Source organism: Glandiceps talaboti, chromosome 2 (genome assembly GCF_964340395.1).
Source record: "Glandiceps talaboti chromosome 2, keGlaTala1.1, whole genome shotgun sequence".
NCBI classification, from domain to species: Eukaryota; Metazoa; Hemichordata; class Enteropneusta; family Spengelidae; genus Glandiceps; species Glandiceps talaboti.
The window spans coordinates 7,122,905-7,143,652 of NC_135550.1; the positions used below are offsets into that span (position 1 = coordinate 7,122,905).

The 20,748-nt window shown below is 37.3% G+C and overlaps 1 protein-coding gene across 1 annotated transcript in view; it reads right to left on the reverse strand.

Annotated features, from left to right (window-relative positions):
* Nucleotides 1-8,379: 8,379 nt before the first annotated feature.
* Nucleotides 8,380-20,748, reverse strand: part of LOC144449359 (serine/threonine-protein phosphatase 4 regulatory subunit 4-like) — a 58,066-nt gene continuing 45,697 nt past the window's right edge. Inside the window, exons 20-27 of the mRNA XM_078139889.1 lie at nt 20,619-20,660; nt 20,091-20,274; nt 19,550-19,657; nt 18,292-18,391; nt 17,041-17,100; nt 11,517-11,602; nt 11,105-11,195; nt 8,380-10,668 (exon numbers count right to left, since the gene is read on the reverse strand). Coding sequence (XP_077996015.1) covers nt 10,647-10,668; nt 11,105-11,195; nt 11,517-11,602; nt 17,041-17,100; nt 18,292-18,391; nt 19,550-19,657; nt 20,091-20,274; nt 20,619-20,660 — 693 coding nt within the window. The 3' untranslated portion in view covers nt 8,380-10,646. The remainder of the gene's footprint in view (nt 10,669-11,104; nt 11,196-11,516; nt 11,603-17,040; nt 17,101-18,291; nt 18,392-19,549; nt 19,658-20,090; nt 20,275-20,618; nt 20,661-20,748) is intronic.

The window sequence follows — 20,748 nt, forward strand, 5'->3', positions numbered from 1 at the left end:
TGGTTACTAAACCATGAATATTTTGCATGTCTGTGAACAGACAATCATACTTCTCATAGGGTTCCTGTCTAAAGAGCTTTATACATGTGAAGCAATGGATTTGGGATAGCAATTTACCAGATACACTTAAACTTACTGTAAATGTAACAAGTAAAATTAACCATGCAGTGTGCTGTATTGTGCTTTGAGAATCTAGAGTGTCTTTTGCAAGAACAAGAAGAATGTCTCTTGTCAACAGATGTCGGGGGGGGGGGAGTGTTTTTTTATTTGTCAGAGGGGGTTTCAACTTTGGATTGTTTTGTGGATGAACCACAGGAGGGTCACTATTTTTAAGTACAACACGAACAAGAAGTCACCGGCCCACCCCCGGCCATAAAAACTGATCGCTCCCTAGTAGGAATGATTTTCAGAATCGTTTACAAATGAAAATATTATGTTTTGAATGCGTATGGGCCATTCCAGATTGAACGCATCCATTTCTCGAAAGTGTTATGGTGCAGACTGCTGTTTACTTTGCCTGTTTGCAAAAGGTTCCGTTCGACGGTCTGGGGTCAGCAGTTATACAATACAAAATAACCCAGCTCACCAGAAACTAAATTGAAGAATGTCAACTGAACTTGTAAAAATTAACAACATTTTACTTGTTACTTACTTTGGCCATAGACCCTGCATGTAGCAGTAGGGTCTATGGTTTGACTCAATACTACAGACTTAGCCTAGGGAATCCAGTCATGTGGGCATTCTTGGTTCTTAGCCTTTCCATTTATCAGTACAGTGTAAAAAATGCTCAAAATATTAAACTATGCCTCACCACAGTAAAACAAAACTATACTGTTATCTACAACATGTATTATTTGTGTTTCTGTAAAGTTTCTAATGCTGTTCAGTGTTGTCTAGTTCAGTCAACAAATAGCATACAACTTGCGCCAACAAATTTGTTGGCTCTGATCATTTTTACTGGGCATGATACAATCATGTACATCAAAATTAACAATTTGATTTTGCTTGCATGGTTTCCTGTGATGACATGTGCACAGCAAAAAACATTTCACATTGATACATATTTTGATGTGTGCTGACATTGAGTAAATTGTTGCATAAAACCCCATTAGCATTTATGACCAAAGTTTGCAAAAATGAGGTGTTCGAGACAAACTGACAATAGACAAACACCTCAGTTATGCAGACTCCAGTGTTGACTGTACTGCTATAGTCTAAAAAGACCTGGTTCCTCTCTGGTATACGATTTCGGTTTTTTTCAAAAAGTGACTGCATGAAGGTGAACATGGAAACAGAAGTAAATTTTCACCATTTTACATGCAAATAAAAAATTTAGGATGTGGATGGGGAACGGTTATCATATCAGAAATATGTACTATATTTTTATTTGGCCTAAGTATTCCCTGTTGACTACATTTTCAACAGGTGTAGTCAATATGACTACTAAACAAAAACGTTAGTTTCCAGCCCTGTATGCAAAAAGTAAAAGCGTAGACACATTCTGCCTTCTCTAGTAAATCTCACATACAGTCACATCACATGTACCATGTGTAACAAAAACACAGTGTATTTGGAAACAACTTCACAGACAGTTGCTAGCCAGTTGATTGAGACTCTCCAAGTCCAACAACTAGTTACGTACAAATGTTGCAATTTGATACATGGCATTCGAGAAGTACGTAGTGTTAAATAAGGTTCTTGAGAATTGGCAGGTAAAAACAATGCAAAAAATACATATTTCAAAAATGGTAAACGAGCCCACCTCAGCTCACGTCACCCGACCACGCCAAATTTCCCGCGGGCCTCGTTCTGGGTTAAACCGGAAGATTTGAATGCCACACGGTTCGTGGGGGTCCATGGGAAACATGCACGCCGACTCAGTCTAATCCCTGAATAATTAGTGATCATCTAGCATCTCCCTAATGAAACAAAGCCAGAGAAAAGCAAAACTGTTTGATATCAACGTTCACACCTTGACTGTGACAGTGTTGACAGTACCGTAGCCTGTGGGGGCAGCTGCCCCCCCCCGATATTTTTAGTGGGGGGGGGGGGAGAAAAAAAGAAACTTTTTGAATAAATAGCGATGTTAATATGTATCTCGCTAATGTGTATCTTATATCTCTATTGTACGCTGGCTTATCTTTGAATAAAAATGTATCCAGTTAAAATTTTTAGCTTTTTGCAGTGTATCAAATTAAAAATTCTTTGTGCGGAAAAGTACGAAAGAAGTGCGTACATGCACTCTGCATTTTCCGCGAGTAACAGTAACCTTGAAAGTCTCCATTTGAAGATAGAAAGTCGCAATAATGTTAGAGAGTGAAACTCAAACAAAAAAAGGACGGAAAAAGTCATTCAACGTGAGGTCGCCTGCTGCATACAGTGACTCCGAAGATGCGCTCGATCTCATTTACATCTTGTTTCTTATATTACTGATAAAACGGCAGATCTCTTTCCGGAACATTTGGTGGCCCTGAAAAACTATTAAACTAGGTAAAACACGCAATTTAAGATCCACTCTTTGAAGGTCCACTTTTTGTTCGACGTTGTCTTTGGTTGAAATGTTGTTTTATATAATTATCTCATTGCACACTGACACTAGCGTTATTCCGCAATTCACTTTGAAGCGACAGTGTGAAAGAATGGCCCTGCATTTGTAAACAGACTGTACCTTCGACATCAAAATCTAAACTTCAATTTCCATTATAATGATAATGACAAGGAGAATGCACTGAGTTCACCTTGGGTTCCGACATAAAGGAGGGCCATAACAGTTTTGGGAGTTGGGTAAAAAATGGATTATTTTGTTGTGGTACTTATTTGAGAAAGCACCATCCAATTCTGTTTTTATTTAAAAGTTGTTTTTTACTTTGAATGTGACATCTTTTCAGCGACTACTTTGATATCTTATACAGTGGTTTGCTTGGCTCTGATGATGCATACATGATTTAGTGCCGAGAGTAAACGGAGATCTCAGTATCAATAGATGGATATGACTGATTGACTGGATGTGAGCAACCACGACATCTTTACATGTAAAAGGTAACATCATCTCAAATTAGAACAGGTTGAAAGTATCTAAGAAAAGTTTAATACCATTAGGACAGTGAAAGGAATGTTGGTGCATCTGATTGTTGGTTGAATGCATGAGTGACCTCTGGGGTAGATGGAGTCCTTGGGGTTTCCCCCTTGGCATATTTGAAGTTTTTTGCTTCTATTAAGGCAACGTGTAGGTTATTCATAGCCTTTGACGTAATATTTCCAAGCTTTGAAAAGCTAACGTAAATGTAAGTTTTAAACAAGTTTCCCATGTCACATAAAAATGGGCCCGTGACATTGCTATAGAGGCATTAATATTGCATGTATAGTAAAGTCACTGGTAAGTTAGAGAACTTTAGGTGGCCATACATGGTGTATAATAGAAACTGGAATCTGATGAGATGTGGTGATTTGTAGTGTCAATAACATGTAGTGTCCAAAATAGAAAGTGTATTAATCTCTTCTGACAAGTTCATACTGACGAGTAGAACAATTTAGATTAACTTCTTTTATAAACTATCAATGAAGATTACAATTACGAAACCTTCAAGTTCACTTTTGCCCCAAAGTGCAATATAAGTGTGAAGTATTGATTGTTAAACAGCCGAGAGAGAGAGAGAGAGAGAGAGAGAGAGAGAGAGAGAGAGAGAGAGAGAGAGAGAGAGAGAGAGAGAGAGAGAGAGAGAGAGAGAGAGAGAGAGAGAGAGAGAGAGAGAGAGAGAGAGAGAGAGAGAGAGAGAGAGAGAGAGAGGTCTATACCTTCATGACTAGACTAATCTCAACGACGTAAAGCCAGAGGATAGTCGTAACAGTGTGGGAAAGGAAAAGGATAGTACTGCATGTTTGCACGTACATTGTTCATACATAGTGGTCTGGGTACAAACGTACAATTTATGTTTAGTAAATTTGATCAACCTAAGAAGTCCCGTGTGAATCAATACAGAACAAGACGGATATTTGGGGAATTTTGTGAAAGTCTCATCCAAAACTACCATCCAAAACTATGACAGACAAATATAAATATTTTTCCAACCTGGAACAGTGTTGACTCCACGAATTCTAGGAAAAAAATGATCTATTTTTTATTACGATTGTCTATACTTGGAGTATGTAAGTAAGCGAGTGTGCATGCTGCACCCAGTTACATGTTCGTACTCCCAGCCACGCAGCGCTGTCACTAAACTTGGTAACTGGAGTATTATTTTTTGATCAGATAACCACAATATATTCACTGAAAATAGTTACAATTAATGCCAATAAATTACACATTACACAAGTTTATCAGTGGTTAATATTATATCCACCAGCAGTGACTGAAACAGGATAAAATCACGATTACCGTTGAGGGCGCTGTTTTCGCTGCAGACCCCAAAACCAAGTTGATTTGATTTGGTGTAACTATTTCTACAAAAATATGTTTATCCACAGGTGATACACTGTTCCCGATGTAGGATATGTATGAGTAAGTTATTGAAGACTATTGTAACTTACAAAAGATATCTTTTTTAATGTCTCAGTTGCAGCTAGTGCATTTTTAAGAACAATAATGACACTTACACAGAGGAGAAGGACCAGAGGGATAATTCTTAGATTAAGTCCTAATGATTACTAGTGCCGTCAAGCAAACTCACCTGAACTATGGAGGTATAAGGGGAAGACAAGTATAGTACATGCAATATTTGTAAACAAACACAAAGTGACTATGTCAGTAACAGCATGGACACATCCATGGCAACAGTAACACTCTGTAAGTACAACTACTTTCTGCGATGAGAGTTCGATCTTGACGAATGGCCCATACATACCACGAAATGCGTTTGCCAAGTAACCACTGATCTTATTACAAGCTGATGTAATGCGGCTCACCACATATATTTACCTTTATTGTGATCTCCCCTTATACCTCCATGCCTTTAGGAGTGTCGAATGCACGTGCAAAATACATAATCACCGATATGAAACTATCAACCAGCGAATTAGCAATAACAATAACCTTTCATTTCTAGGCTGAGGCAAAGCATTTTTTAACACCACAAATGATGTTTTTTGACCCAAAATGCACATCTCTGATGTGATCATTTTCATGTGAACAATTTCCCATCTACACATCCTAAGGAGTCATGATGGGTGAATGGCTAGCGTGACCGGCTTGTAATCTACAGGTTGCAGGTTCGAGTCCCGTCGCTGCCTGCTGTTTGTTTCTGAGTGGCTAAAGTCCTTGGGCAAGATTTGAACCACGACTGTGCCTCAGTCAACCCAGCTGTATAACTGGGGACCTGGTAGGATGTAGGTTGCAATGTGAAGGCTTTAATCCTATGCGCTTAAATGGCTGCAATGGATTGTATGCTCCCTGGGGAGTTGAGGAAGACTAAAGGGCCGTTGTGCCATTCTGATCCGAGCCAGGGGTAATAATTGTAAAGCGCTTTGAGCACGGAGTGGGAAAGCGCTATATAAGAAACCAACATTATTATTATTATTAAGTAATGTCCCCAGCAAATACCAAGGTGATTGGTCTGGATTTTTTTTACTTTAAGTCATTTACACACACACACTTCTCCATGCCTATAGCAATACTGAGCCTAGTTCAGTTGTGCTAAAAATACTACCAATTTTAGACCAAATGGGCAAAAAAAAACATCCCAAAGGGCGGCACATATACATATATCCAACAAGGAGGAGTACCTCCCACCCCCACTCCCTGGCACACACACAGATACCATGTATCTAGCAGTACACAACCTCAGTTCAGCTGTGTTCAATGCCTGTTTTTCAAATACCCTTTACTATTAAAACTGCAATGTCAGGTGCTCATATAAAATATCAATGTGAACTGGAAGTTCAAAACGAGGGAAGAATCCTAGTTCTAGAACTACAAAGTAGTTTTACAACGAACCTTCACTTCGCTTCAAAGTGTATAATGAAAATTACCAAATATCCTGAATGGAAATGAATTTCGACTTGTAACACAGCACCCACTTTCTCTGTCAAGCACCCTCGCTTCAAACATGAACGATTGGTAATCTCGCCTGGTGAAGCAGATTGTATCAACTTGCTTAACATGTAACCAAGAGAAAAACATGAAAGTTCCATTTAAAGTTCCTTGATAATATCGTGAAAATAAAGACACATACCATACACAGAATTAAAAAGAACATGTGGGTTTATTACAGACCAATGCAGATTATTTACAAAAAAAAGGTGTATTGGTATCATTATTATTATTATCATCATCATCATACTCAAATACTGTCACATAAAATAGTGAACAAATTCTCTCCACATATAAAAAATAACCATACAACTACAACTGTTTGAACTTTTCAATCTGGCAACAATCACCCCCTCTTTTTAATCTTTTTAATACTTCTGCCAGCCAATGATAACCTTTTTTTTTTTACTTCAAAGTCACACTGAAAAAGCTGCACCAGGGCTTGCTACAGTCACGCTACATATACTATCACAAATTACAGTGTTAACACCGATTTTAGAACTCGATTACAAAATAATTTACATGTGCACCTTCATGAAAATTACGCAACTCATTTTGAAACATTACTGGTAACAAAAAGTACAAAAACAAGGCACTATTTGTCTAGGTCTTAAGCTTCAAGGGTTGAGGGGGGGGGGGGAAAAACCCTCTTACATTGTTGGCCATACTTATACTTATTTTATTTTACGTAAAGTTGATCTACAGAATGTAAATTGACCTAAAATTTAGTTATTTGGCCATATGATGCACTAGGAATGACATGAGGTCTCTTCGTCTTATAATAGGAATATGGAAAGTTAGAATTCTTACTTTACTTTACTTGCCTCTACTTCTTTCATGTTCAAGCTTTGTGATTGGACGGTGTGCCTACTTATTTAAGTGTCCAGTTCAGTAATTGGATATTGCCCCTACTTACTACAAGTGTTTAGCTTAGTGATTGGACAGTGTCCCTACTTACTCTAAAGAGTCCAGCTATGTAATTGGACAAAAGGAAGTAAAGCCAGCCATCACTGTAGTTTGGGGGGGTACTGGCTAATGTGGCAATGTCTTTGGTCAAATACAAATTTGTATCAGTGTGTACAAATCCAAATGACAATTGTGACAACCTATCATGTTTTGCACAACTCAAGTTCAAGTATAGATGTAACTTTTTCCCAAAAACAATATCAACTTGACAGTTTGTCTGTATGACACGTTGAATAGAATACAAGTATGTATTCCTCTCAACCGTACTTGGACTCGTAGACGGAGTTTAATCACGTCTGTGCCATCAATGACATCGTTTCTTACAAATGTACCTTACACACCCTATAAGCCCAAGACGTCAGACATTGTAAGTATACAACATCAAGTTCAGAACCCAGACAATATGGCACTATATTTCAACTATTTTATATTTTGATGAAGTAGACGCCACTTGGCTTTGAGGCCGCTATACGTTAAATCTAAAATACTGCGTCGTTTGCTTTAAAGTTTGTGATCTACACAAAACATTTTGCTGTCATTAAACTTCTCTTAGCTCTCTCTTTAATAAACATGTTGATTGAACTTTGAAATAGTTTCATTAATCTCCATTTCAGTTCAAAAGAGTCACTTCATTGGTATTTGGTGAGAAAATGTCCTTTAATTAAAAAGTCACGACAAAAATGTTGCTATGAACATTAAAACCTAGTATGCTGTAATGTTTTGTGTGTACACACGTTTGTTTTACTGACTACAACCTAATAAATATGACATCTGTTCTTTTGGTATGTATATTTGGCTTCTTTAAAAGTACGTTTTTGAAGACAAGTTGGCTATTTTTAACATGATACAGGCAAAAATCAGTGAAATATAAATTATCGTGCTGTGTTGTGTTGAATATGTGTACGGTTTTCTCATTCTTGCAAAATGACAACTGAATGGATAAACATACATTTCATTGTGGCACTAAATATATTCATACCATAGAAATCACACCATAAATTGGCTCTCTGTATTTTTATCGGGTTTAACAAACTCATCTAACTCATCTACAGCAATGTCTACCAGCTACACTGTCTTTTTATGTCTTCAGGTGAGTAAGAAATCACACACTTCTTTGAGGAGCTGCTTCTTTGGATATTCTAATGCTGCAAATATTCATTCAAATGACAAAGTGAAGAGACTGTATCTGTGCTGTTCCCACATCGACACCATATATTGCTGTTATCTTGTAGTGTTGTACATGCTGTGTCACTGCAGTACTTTGTTGCGTGCGTGCGCGCGTGTGTGTGTGTGTGTGTGTGTGTGTGTGTGTGTGTGTGTGTGTGTGTGTGTGTGTGTGTGTGAGCTAATGAAATACAATAGCACATCTATTCACATGCAAGGTCCTGGCCCATTTAGTCATCACAGCAGTGTGATTATAGTCCTCATAGGGTGTGACAGTTGCTATAGTTTGCTGTCGGCTATGGGGTAGCCATGACGACATGCAAATTACTTCATTTATATACAAATTCATCTGACTTTACATAATCCTGACAGCATGCCTTGATTGCTGTATAGGCTCACAGAGCAAATTCCCATTTAATATATCACCCAATGTACATGCAACGTGTGTAAGGGCTTGGTATGATCTTTTAAAATAATCATATCGGAATTCAATTTCAGTCATCGAGTAAGTACTAAAATCCTTCCCCTAACAAATGAATTTGGGTTTGTGAGTTGACACAACAATCTAACAACGTTCGTTCCAGTAAACTGCAGTAAAGTTACAGTTGCTATCTCTGGTTCAACACAAACAGACTACAGTACAACCACGTGTGCTATCAACACTAGACAGTCACAACAACAACAACAAAAACAAAAACATTTAGTTTCTCAAGCAACGAGTGAATCAGTTCTAACATAACAGATCAAAAGCGACTTGATATACCAATTACAATATGACAGCTTTTTGAAATTGGTCCACAAAATACTGTTAAAAAGGTATATCAGTTGAGAGTGCAAGTAGACAGTAGTATAACCCATGGTTACGATACCATTTACATGATAGACTGGCCTTATGACATGTACAATTCATTATGTCCTAGTGATCATTTCTTTGAAGACCATGTACATTAACATGAACTAAAAAAAAAAAACATGACCTTTTTTACAGCAGCAGATACTTTCATAACTTTGAATAAAACTTACATAAGGAGGTTAGTTTGTTTTTTCTTCAGGTGGATGGTTAACGGTGGTGACTAAATTTAGAACAGTTGCTCCTGTATGACTGTATGCTTACAATACTCGATTTTCGGACCTAGCTTTTTTACGTCAAATAATATCCTTCATCATGAAAGCATTTACAAGACACTTGACGACACTTGTTTTCATGACACCCTGCTTACATCTATAATCAACAGCTTTTTAAAATCAATTTATCAGAATGCTAAAATGTTTGTCATGTTTTGGTCCATACAATATTCATGCTACATCTCAAAATATAAACAAAACAAAACGTACCAATCAGAACACTGCAATGTCACCAAATATTGGCAATACATCTTCTTTTACCCTGGTTACATATACATTAATATGTCTTTCATCTTTGTAGTAGACTGGTTGAAAAAAAAAGGCACACACAAAATGTTTGCATGTCACTGATTTAAGACTACAATTACTGGTGCAAAAAAAAAAGTTGAGTTTGACAGTATGTACAGAACATGACTATACCACGGTACTAGGAGACATAACACAGTAGTGATGTACTGTATTAGTAATGTTGCATGGCAGACACTGAGTACCAAGTCTTTTTGGTATTTCAAAATGTTTCATTTCCCAAAGATGTAGAAACTTGTAACTTCTACATTGAAGGTCTGTTTACATCTCATACTTTATGTAACTCGTTCTGGGGTGACTGCAAAAAAAAAGAAGCCTCTATGGCATACAGATTCATACGACATTAAATACTGTAGAGGAGAGATTAGAAGTAGTTAGAAATTATTTATCAATCGACAACTTTCTACAATTTGGAAACGTAGAGCTCTCCTGTTTTACCATCAAAACACACACACACACAAGGGTGTAGTTTTTTTTCTAACCCCAACGACAAGGGTTTTTTACTTTACATCACTAGTGAAACTCACACTTTCAAATGTCCAAAGGGTTTCTAGCATCATATGCTAGATTTGAAGTCTGTGAATACATTTTTACACCACATATTCATAACCGTAAACAGTCACCCCATACAGAGTTGAACAAAACAAAAAAATGTACAAAAAAGCGATCACGACGTACGATGTTCAATATTCTTATCCACCAAGTGAGTCACAATCACTGCCGCAGTTGCTTCTTCTTCTTTTTTTATCAGTCATACCTAATTTCTTGAGCTGTTTCCTACAACCAGCTCAATGACAAACCCTTAAAAACATGAAAAAAAGACAGCTAAATTTGCCACAACAAAGGCACACAAATTCTGAAATGTCTCTTTTTTGTGTGAAATGTGTGCAAGTAAATCTTAATTCCATTAACAACTTATCATTATAATACAATCAACAAAAAAGAGTACATAATTACAACTATGCATTGTTATTGTTATATCAGTTCAAAGGTCGGAGGTCAAATCTCGGACATCCTTTCTGAATCAAATTTCAAATTGTAATGCTTTGACTGACTGTCACTACGACTTGGAAATCTTTCTCCTGCAGAAGAAAAAAGAAGAAAAAAAAGATTACATTGTAAACACTTCTTCACTAAGTCATACTTCCAACACTTTCCCTGGAATCTCCCTCTTTCCCATTCCGACTACGGCAAATTACTTTTTATCACAACTATAGAAAAAGTTGATCCATTAACAAAAAATAATGATTCCATCTAATCTTTCTATCTCCACTGATGAAGATAGCACTAGTATGAGAACCTCAGACTGAATCATGGGCCTTTAGCAACATGAGAGAGCAGCCTAATGATGGCATTGCTTTGCTTCACATTATAACTTCACACATCTCAACTGATTTCACAACTACTGGTAATACATGTATGTAGATTATGTAGGCTTTTCTTTCTTGAATTTCACTATCAGTGAATGTAGTCCCAAAGACTATACAACCTAGTAGACTATAAATAATGACACCATACCTTGGTTTGCTATCAGTACTACTTGAGGTTGAGGTGGATGAAGTACTGGAGGCACTACTTTTTCTGCTCGAACTACTTTTAACTGAATAACCTGTCAAAAAAAAAAAATAAATAAATAAAAATAGAAACGGACATTGTGTTTAGGTATATTTGTGTATAACATCAATAACAAACAGCACTCATTAAACCAGCACTGGTAAATCAATTTGGGTGTTTTGATTCACCACTTAAGACACCGGATCACAAATTGCAATACAGATGTAATCATAGACTCTCCACCAACATTTTGTGTACGGTCTATGATGTAATCAAATAAAATTTGTATGTGTTCTTTTCATCTCAAATGCTATGTGGTAAAATGCTAAAAACCAGGACATCATCATCAATGTTGACGTGTCTAGTGACAACTTACCTGAGGTGGAACTCTCATTATATAATCTTTTATTCACGTTTTGAGCTGTTGCCTGAGATGCACTACCATCAGATCCCTTCCTAGGTCTGTAAAATCAACAAGATTAAAGATAACGTTTCCTTTTGAGTTCAACACAGTACAGATATCTTAGCAACTTAGCCACCTATGTGTAACTTATACCAAATTTAATGTATACCCCAAATAAATCAAAGATCTCTCCTGTTTTCATATTACAATGTATGAAGACTTCTGACAAATGGAGAACAAATCAATTGCACATGTTAGTTCAGGTATCAGGGTATCATTGAAATGTGTATACCTGTATATTTATTTATTTTTTCAATTTTTAAAAAAAAATTTTTGGGGGGTTACTCCTTGTGCATGCAACATGAAGACAGGTGAAATAATTGACATTGTGTGGTTAATGTCAGTTTCTGTGAAATGTTATGATAACCTTTGTATACCATTAAACCAGACCCTGTAGTGGTATAACGTTAGGCGCGTGCAACAGTCAATGAAGCATAGATGCAGATACCAGATTCCCACCACGTCAGTCTGGTGAATTCTACTCTCAGCTTTGTATCCTATCAATATGCCAGGTGCTTCACAGCCCACTGCATATCATACTGACTACAGTATCCCTGCACAGTCCACAATATGTAATGTCGGGAGTACGTCGTGTCACCAGTATGTGTATGTCAACTACAGTGTGCCACAATATGGGCAGCAGTTTATCAGTCAGCCTGGCTTCATCAAGAGACATCTACACAGTCTGGAGAATTCTACAACAAAGTGAGACACCAGGGCCACATCATGTATGCCTGGTGGGCTCTATCGTGAAACATCAGTGTGCTGCAAGGCCTACAGTATGTCATGTCAACTGCAGTGTGCTGTCAGGCTTATAGTATGTTATCTCAATTACTGTGTTGCAAGGCCTACAGTATGTCATGTCAACTACAGTATGCTGTCAGGCTTATAGTATGTTATATCAATTACTGTGTTCCAAGGCCTACAGTATGTCATATCAATGCAGTATGCTGTCAGGCTTATAGTATGTTATCTCAATTACTGTGTTCCAAGGCCTACAGTATGTCATATCAATGCAGTATGCTGTCAGGCTTATAGTATGTTATATCAATTACTGTGTTCCAAGGCCTACAGTATGTCATATCAATGAAGTATGCTCCAGGGCATAGAGTAAGTCATGTGAGCAGTGGCGTGCTGCAAGGCATAGAGTATGTCAACTATAGATTGTTACATGGCCTACAATGCATGAGGCCAACTGCAGTTTGCAACGTTAACTACATTATGTACAGTATACTGTGAGGTCTACGGTATACTGCAAGGCTAATGTCATGTCAATTACAGTGTGCTCCAAAGCTTGTGGTGCGCCATGTGAATAATGATGTGCTGCAACGCTGATATCATGTCAATTACAGTGTACTGCAAAGTTCACCTTTATGGCATGGTATGTGAACGATGGTGTTCTGCAAGGCCTACAGTATGTCATGTCAATTACAGTGTGCTGCAAAGCTCTGGATATAGTTTGTGGACTATGGTGTTCTGCAAGGCCTACAGTATGGCATAGTTTGTGGGTTATGATGTGCTGCAAGGCTCCCAAAATTATCACCATCGTGGGCTCTATGTCGAAAGGCTAAATGTATGACTTGTATGAATGAAGAATGGAAATCTCAAACTCTATCACTATTCACAGTTTTCTACTGTCCATCCATAAATACAATTTCTGTGAGTTTTTTTTTTTGCCACGGAGGTTACTCGTTTTGAGACACACTATACAGACTGTGATCTACTGAAAACTTACAGGCTATCATATTAGAACATTTAATACTAACTATGAACTTTGGATTCTGGAAATTATACAACACTCACTGCTGATCCCAAACTGATTAAAATCTGATGTAGGGAACTTGGTGCGATTTCTTTATTTACCCCTTACTCTTATTGTCATTTGTTCTTTTTTTGTTGTTGTTAGCACCTTATACCTACATTGGACACAATATCATAGGAGTCCACGTACAAATCTCGAGAACTGAATGGATTTACTAAACCAATTAGAACGCATCTTGCACCAAAACTTATGGGAACAGTACCGCAGAATGCTCTGTTTAAAAAAAAGGTAGAGTGCAGACAACAACTTTGTTATTGTTTGGCGTTTCTCTTTGTTTTAATTTCAAATGTCAAGCATTATATTGTCAGATAGATTCTGGTAAGTACGCGATTTGAACGTGAACTCCTATGGTGTTAAGTCAGATGAAAGTACAAGGCACTCAGAGAGCAAAAACGAACAAATAACAATAAAAGCAGGAAACAGAGGTAAATAAAGAAATCGCGCCAAGTTCATTACCTCAGATTGTACTAATTCTATCCTGTCCTAAAAGTATGATATACAAGCGACCTATCGGTCAGAATAGCTCCGCTGTTTTTTTTTAATTTTATTTTTTATTTTGGTGACACGTAGAAGTGGTTCAGTTCTTCAGCTCTTCACTATGCAGTTTTGTTTTAGCGATGCAATAAAGTGGTTAGTGGTTCATATGATGTCTCACTGTAAAACACATTTTACACAGAAGTTGGTAATGTATTGTACTTTTATACCATAGTCACCATTTTATAACAAAAATCTACTGTTATGAAAAATTGCACAAAATGACTGGGAAATGCACACAAGAAAAAGAAAAAAAGAGATGATTTTGAGGTTGGCTATAAATAATTCCATTGTCTTACAGCTTTAACCCTGGGAAATTTTAATGATGAATGAAATAAACTAGGGATCTAAAATAATTTTGAGGCAATTTGAATTTCAATTTTCTAACAAATTTACCAAGTCAACAACATTCAACTTGTACAAGTTGAGTAGATATATATTATAGGGAAGAAATGTATTAATCGCCATCTTAGTTTCCGGACGGCGACAATCCCCGCCAGGTACCAGAAAGAGAGTCATTCTGGCAGCCATACGTTACAGTGGTAACACTCGTTCATGTTCTATTACCTTTCATAAAGAAAACACAACTAAATGGTTGAAGTGATCTTTTTTTTTAAATTTCTTTTCATCACAACAACAAAATCTGCGTGATCAAAAGTGTTGTAAACTAAACCACAAAGAATTATCGGACTGGCTAAACTTCCCGATGAACAGGAGTAAGGTCCAAGTCCAAGTAAGCCTCGATAGTACGTGAGAAAATCGTCTCAAACTAGCGATACAACTTTCAAAATATAACTTGACATGTCTTCATTTGTTAGATTTATACAATTCAAGACGCGTTTTCACTCGAAAACAACAATTCTGTGAATAATGACACTCTGAACGCAGCGATTTCTCGGACGATGTTACCACTGTAACGTATGGCTGACAACGACTTGCTTCCGGGTTAGTCCCTCGTGCATCCGGGTACCTGGGGTTGTCGCCGTACGGAAACTAAGAAAGATGGAATTTACACAGTGTTTCTTGTGACCGGCGCGGCGCCTGTCAGCAGACTCGGCCATTTTTTTCATCATTCCATTGTATTTAAACCTTGTACTTGACATTTCGCAATATTTATAATTCTCAACAAAATACCTCAACATGCCTCACTTCGCTCGTACTCAAAGCAGCCCCTCGGCCCTCGCGGTATGATCACTGATGACATGACGAGAGAACTTTTTCGGATTTACATGTAAAACGGGGAAAGATACGCAAAACATAATGCAAAGTCTGAAGCCAAATTAAAGTTGTGATTATTTTAATTATTTTTACTTGCCAAATATTTGCATTTTGGAAATGGCAAGACACGTTCATGTCGTTTAACTTTACATGTGAACTGTCGGCCAATAAACAAAATTTGGTTGATTCACAGTCCGCAGTTAGACTGCTCTTGCATAACTTCAACCGCATGCCTTCCTTACGCAAGTTGTCTTAATTCTGGTTCACTGTCACTCCAAATTGCACGACGATATAGAATTAATCACAAGTTACATGTTATCTGAAAACATCACATTTTTATAGTGGGTCTGAAGTGAGATTTTAGTGAGTACCAAGAACGTCTTGTGTTGTTGCTTGCTGTGGAAAATCGCCCGGTCACATGAGGTCAGCTTCAGCTTCTGGTCGAATCAGGATAGAGTATGCAAATAAGGACGTTGCGGACTGGCTGATTATGTAGAAGGGTGCAGAATTTGGATTTGAAGTTTACAACCCTGTTTCAAATAAACGCTTGTCACTTCATGCATTTGGGCGCCCAATGCGTAGAATTATGACTATAGCACATATTACATTGCTTGTTTGACGTCAATAGTGTCTTTTGAAAAGTGGCAGTTTACTTAAAGTCTCGTCGAATGATTTCCAATATGGCATCGGTCATTATCCTCATTAACATATTCATTTTTTTTTCAAATTACAAAAAAAAAATCATAAAAAATAAAAATGAAGATGTGCTGACTTGAAATTAACAAACCTGAGTAAGCTACCCCCTGCGCATCAACACACCAGATATCAAAGCAATCTGACAATAAGTTTTCACGGAGATGATGAAAATGACATTTTATGAAAAAAAATCATAAAAAATTGAAAATGGCACAGATCAACTTGGCATGAACAAATCTGAATAGCCTCCCCCCAGGGAACATGCACACCAAATATCTAAGAATACTGACTGTCACTTCCGCAGAAAATAATGAAAATATAAAAGTTTGACGGACACCTATGATTCACTCTACTCTCTATACTCTATACAACCTATACCTAAAGCTACGCTTTCAGCTTTCGCTGACAGCGGAGCTAATAATATAGTGATATTGACTTGCACAAAACAAACCAATCTAATGAATGAAATTCCAGTTAGAAGAACCATACTAACTAACGAAGTAACAAGTGAGCAGGTACATGTCATAAATTTATCATAATCTCAACTTCTGTACCTTACGTTTAAATAAACTTTTATCGCATTCTGATTATTGGTTCAAACCACTACATTCTTTAGATATCAGTTGGATTTCGTTTTTCCTTTTAAACCATCCATCAAATAAACAGTTAACACTTTATGTGCACATACACTATATACAATTGGACTAAAAAAGGTGTACGGTAATTTATGACTACATACTGGTTTATATCTACAATTGTTAGTCATCACTGGCTTTATTTATCTCTTTATTGATAATGTTACAACTAAGTGCAGTAGACAACTCAATGTCTGTGATCACTCGAACACTTTCAGACTAAATCCAGCTAGCTACTGTGGGTGATGGTGTTGAAAACTTTTATTCACTACTTCAATTCTGTGCTTGTACCCTTAGCGCTGCGTTTTTCACACTTTTGGAATTAGTGTTTTTTTTAACCACTTCAACAAACCACAGTGAGTAATGTCCTTTATGATAAATTGAATGAAAATTCTATGAATGGACGCAGCGGCAAAATGATAGAAGCAATGCCTGGGTGTGTGTGTGAGGCTTTGGTGAATAGAGGTAGTGGTATGGAATGAATGAATGAATGGGAGAAACTGATCAAAATTGAGAGAGATGAGACTTGGACCTTGTGGGGGCGCTCTTCAACCCAATTATGTTACCATCAGAGCCTCCTCGAGATCTTGGTCTGTAGAGCAGTAATGAATGAGAACACGCCATGGGTGAAGTGACAAAGAAGACAAAACAAGAACATCAATAACATCATATACTACAAAACCTAAAATCATACATAGAACGAGGAGAAAAAATCATATTTGTGATAATAATAACACAAAATTTTGCTGTAGAAGAAATGACAAAATAACTTGTTAAAACATGGTGACTGTTTTAATAAGTTAGGTTAGGATTTTTGGTGTGTTAGCTGTAACATTGCAATGTATTGCCAACAGACATCAACAACCACGCTTGTATAGATTAAGAACAGTAGACATAACAGTGTAAATTGAAATAACATAACAATGTAACATGACATACTCCGACATAACGGAACACAAAACTACATAACATTAGGCAAAAAAAAAAGAAAAAAAGAATTGTTTCTGGTCAGCGCGTGCATCACTTAAATATGGTCTTTTTTTGTGTGTGTGTGTGTTTGTCCAGCCCATGCAGTCTGCAGGGAAGCACAAAAATGTAACCCCCTCCCTACTTCAGTGAAGACAACTGCAGAGCCAATTCTGAACAAGCCAATGACATCTGCCCCACATACACACTTTCTGTAAAGTACTAAATAAAAAGAACAGTAATTGCCACAAAAAGTAGACTGAGTGACCCGTTTGTTGAGAATTAAAAAAAAAAATTCACACTATTTTAGACAAACTGTCCTGATTAGAAACAATTCTTTTCATCTTTTTTTTGGCCTTATAGAGAGACAGTTCACTTTGAAGTTATAAGTTGTACAAAGCCATAAATATTATTTCTTGATTATCAACAAGTCATGTCCTCTCCCTTCAGTGCATTCATACACAAGATCCAATTTCACATCTACCCTCTATTATTGAAGCTCTAAAGGCCCACTAGGGATAAAAAATTTTGATGTGAAAAAAGGGTTGTTTGTCAAAAACTCTGAAAAAAAGTTAGTCTGGAACAAAAGATTGATTTTATGCAATCCTTACGGCGCAACTGATTAGATAACACGAATGCAAGAACCTAGGATTGAATCATGGGCCTTTAAGTCTGTACAAGCATACAAAATAGCAATGATATAAGGATTGAATCCCTGGCCTTTGAATCCCTGGCCTTTAAGCCAGTACCCGTGTGTATATATCATTGTGTACATTGTATCAGTCTGAATTGATGATAACAAGTTGTTAACTTTTACCTGATTGATGACGATGAGGAGGATGAAGACAAGTCTCCAATTGGTGAACTTTTACCGGTCTTAGATTTTGCTGAACTGAATGACTTGGTTGTCTTGTTACCTGTAATGTACATAACGTGATATTGATGACTTTTTGTGTCAATATACATAACCTTTGTACACGTTTGATTACATCATCTTAACGAAGTGTGAGTTGAGTCGTATTACGGCAGCGTTACAGATAACGATTCCAGTCAGAGTGCAAAGAATGTGAGAGTACCACCACACCTTATCATTATTACGTGCCTGCTTTACTTGCAAGGATTATGTTTACAGTTGGTGTTAAAAGGTTGCCACACTATGGATATACATTGTATGCAAAGACACTACGACAGAAAACATGCAAATGTAAATGCTAAATGAGGTGCAACTGGGGTGTATGGGTGTGACGTTATCAGATTCAAGTTGTACTGTCAAAACAAACACAACCATAAAAACACACACACACATCAAATCATGCACTTTATTACCATAAAACGTTGAAAAATATGGCCTAACACTGCAAAACTTATACGTTGGTCGTGTATAGAGATTTCATAATTTCTATGTATGGCCTAACACTGCAAAACTTATACGTTGGTCATGTGTAGAGATTTCATAATTTCAAAGTGTGGCCTAACACAGGCTGCAAAACTTACATGTTGGTCGTGTGCAGAGATTTCACAATTTCAAAACTACTCAGGTGATATCAAACTTTACCACACTGTACACACCTTTTATTTAGTGTCAAATTGAAATGTAATAAACTTTTATATCAATATCTATGATTCTTCACAACACTGTCACCAACAATGTATTCACACAAGTGACACACTATTTTACACAAATATTGGTGCAACGCTTTGAAATCACTTTATACTAGCAGCTTGGTAATGATCGGTTACCATAGAAACACTATGGTGGTGTTAGAGGACATTAGGTTCGGGATGAGTCATGGGACTTACAGGGGGTGTGCGACTTACAGGGGGTGTGACTTCAAGAGGGCAAGTGATGGTGTGTGAGGTACAGGGATAACTTACAGTTGGGGGAGTGGTCAGTTGCCAGCTGCTTTAAAGACAAACAAACAAACAAGCACACACACACACAGGCACACACACACACACAGACACAGAGACACACAGAGACACACACACAGACACACACACACACACACACACACACACACACACAGACACACAGACACACAGAGACAGTACAACTTGTAGGAAATGGAACTGACCTTTATTACTGGATATGTGTGGTGGTGGTCCGGGCAAGAGAGATGAGTTGCTATTGGATAGGCTTGCCTTCTTACCACTCACATTTGAACTCTTGGGTGTTTTAGAACCTTTGCAATACACACAAGTGAGATAGAGCATTAAGGATTGAAGATATGTCACACGCTGAAATGCTAGGTTTTTTTTTTTTAAAGATTAATTTGGTAGACTACAATTGTAGGTGATGCCCAAACTACAGTCAACTACATGATCTGCTTCTACCTCTATGATGTTGGTGATATATATATATACACAGAGAGCTTTGATAAGGGCAGAGAATTTTTAAGAAGCATGTCAATGGTATGCTACTAAGAGGAGATAACAGCATCTATAACATATGGCATATTTGTTGTGACATCAAGGGTGATTAACATTAATATATTATCTTAGCGAAAAAAAAACCCACACAGCCACCAGCAGTGAGACTTTCTAGCATGTCCCCTTCCCTGCATCAATGTAGTGGTAAAAGATGAAAGCGTTTACTATCTGGACATCATGACATACCCTTCTTGGTAACCTTGGCTTCCTCTGACGATTTTTTACGCCCACCAACTTTCGCAGAAGATCGGTCTCTAGTTGATTTCTCAGCTTCTTCTTTTTCCTTCTCTTCAAGTTCAATTAAAAGTCTTTCTTCTTCTTCTTTCTTCTGATCAGCTAAATCTTCATCCATGTATATCTTGTTGGTAATCTAAGTCACAGATAACTAGTCAGATTATCTGGACAACATACACAGACAGACATACACACAGGGACATGCACACACGCACACACACACACACACACAATGGTACATACATACATACATACATACATACATACATACATACATACATACATACATACATACATACATACATACATACATACATACAAACATACATATGCAAACACACCCACCCATACACACATGTAATGATGTAAACTGCACACATGCACATACACATGTGCACACAAACTTGTGTGCACACACATGCACACACACACACACACACACACACACACACACACACACACACAATATGAAATACTTACTGTTTCCATTCCAATTTGTATTTTGTCCAATTCTAGCACAGCCTGTAATGGTCAAGAACAAAATAAAAAGTTGAACAGTTGTTACATACATTGAGACTTACATGAATTCATGCTACACTCGGTCACAAAC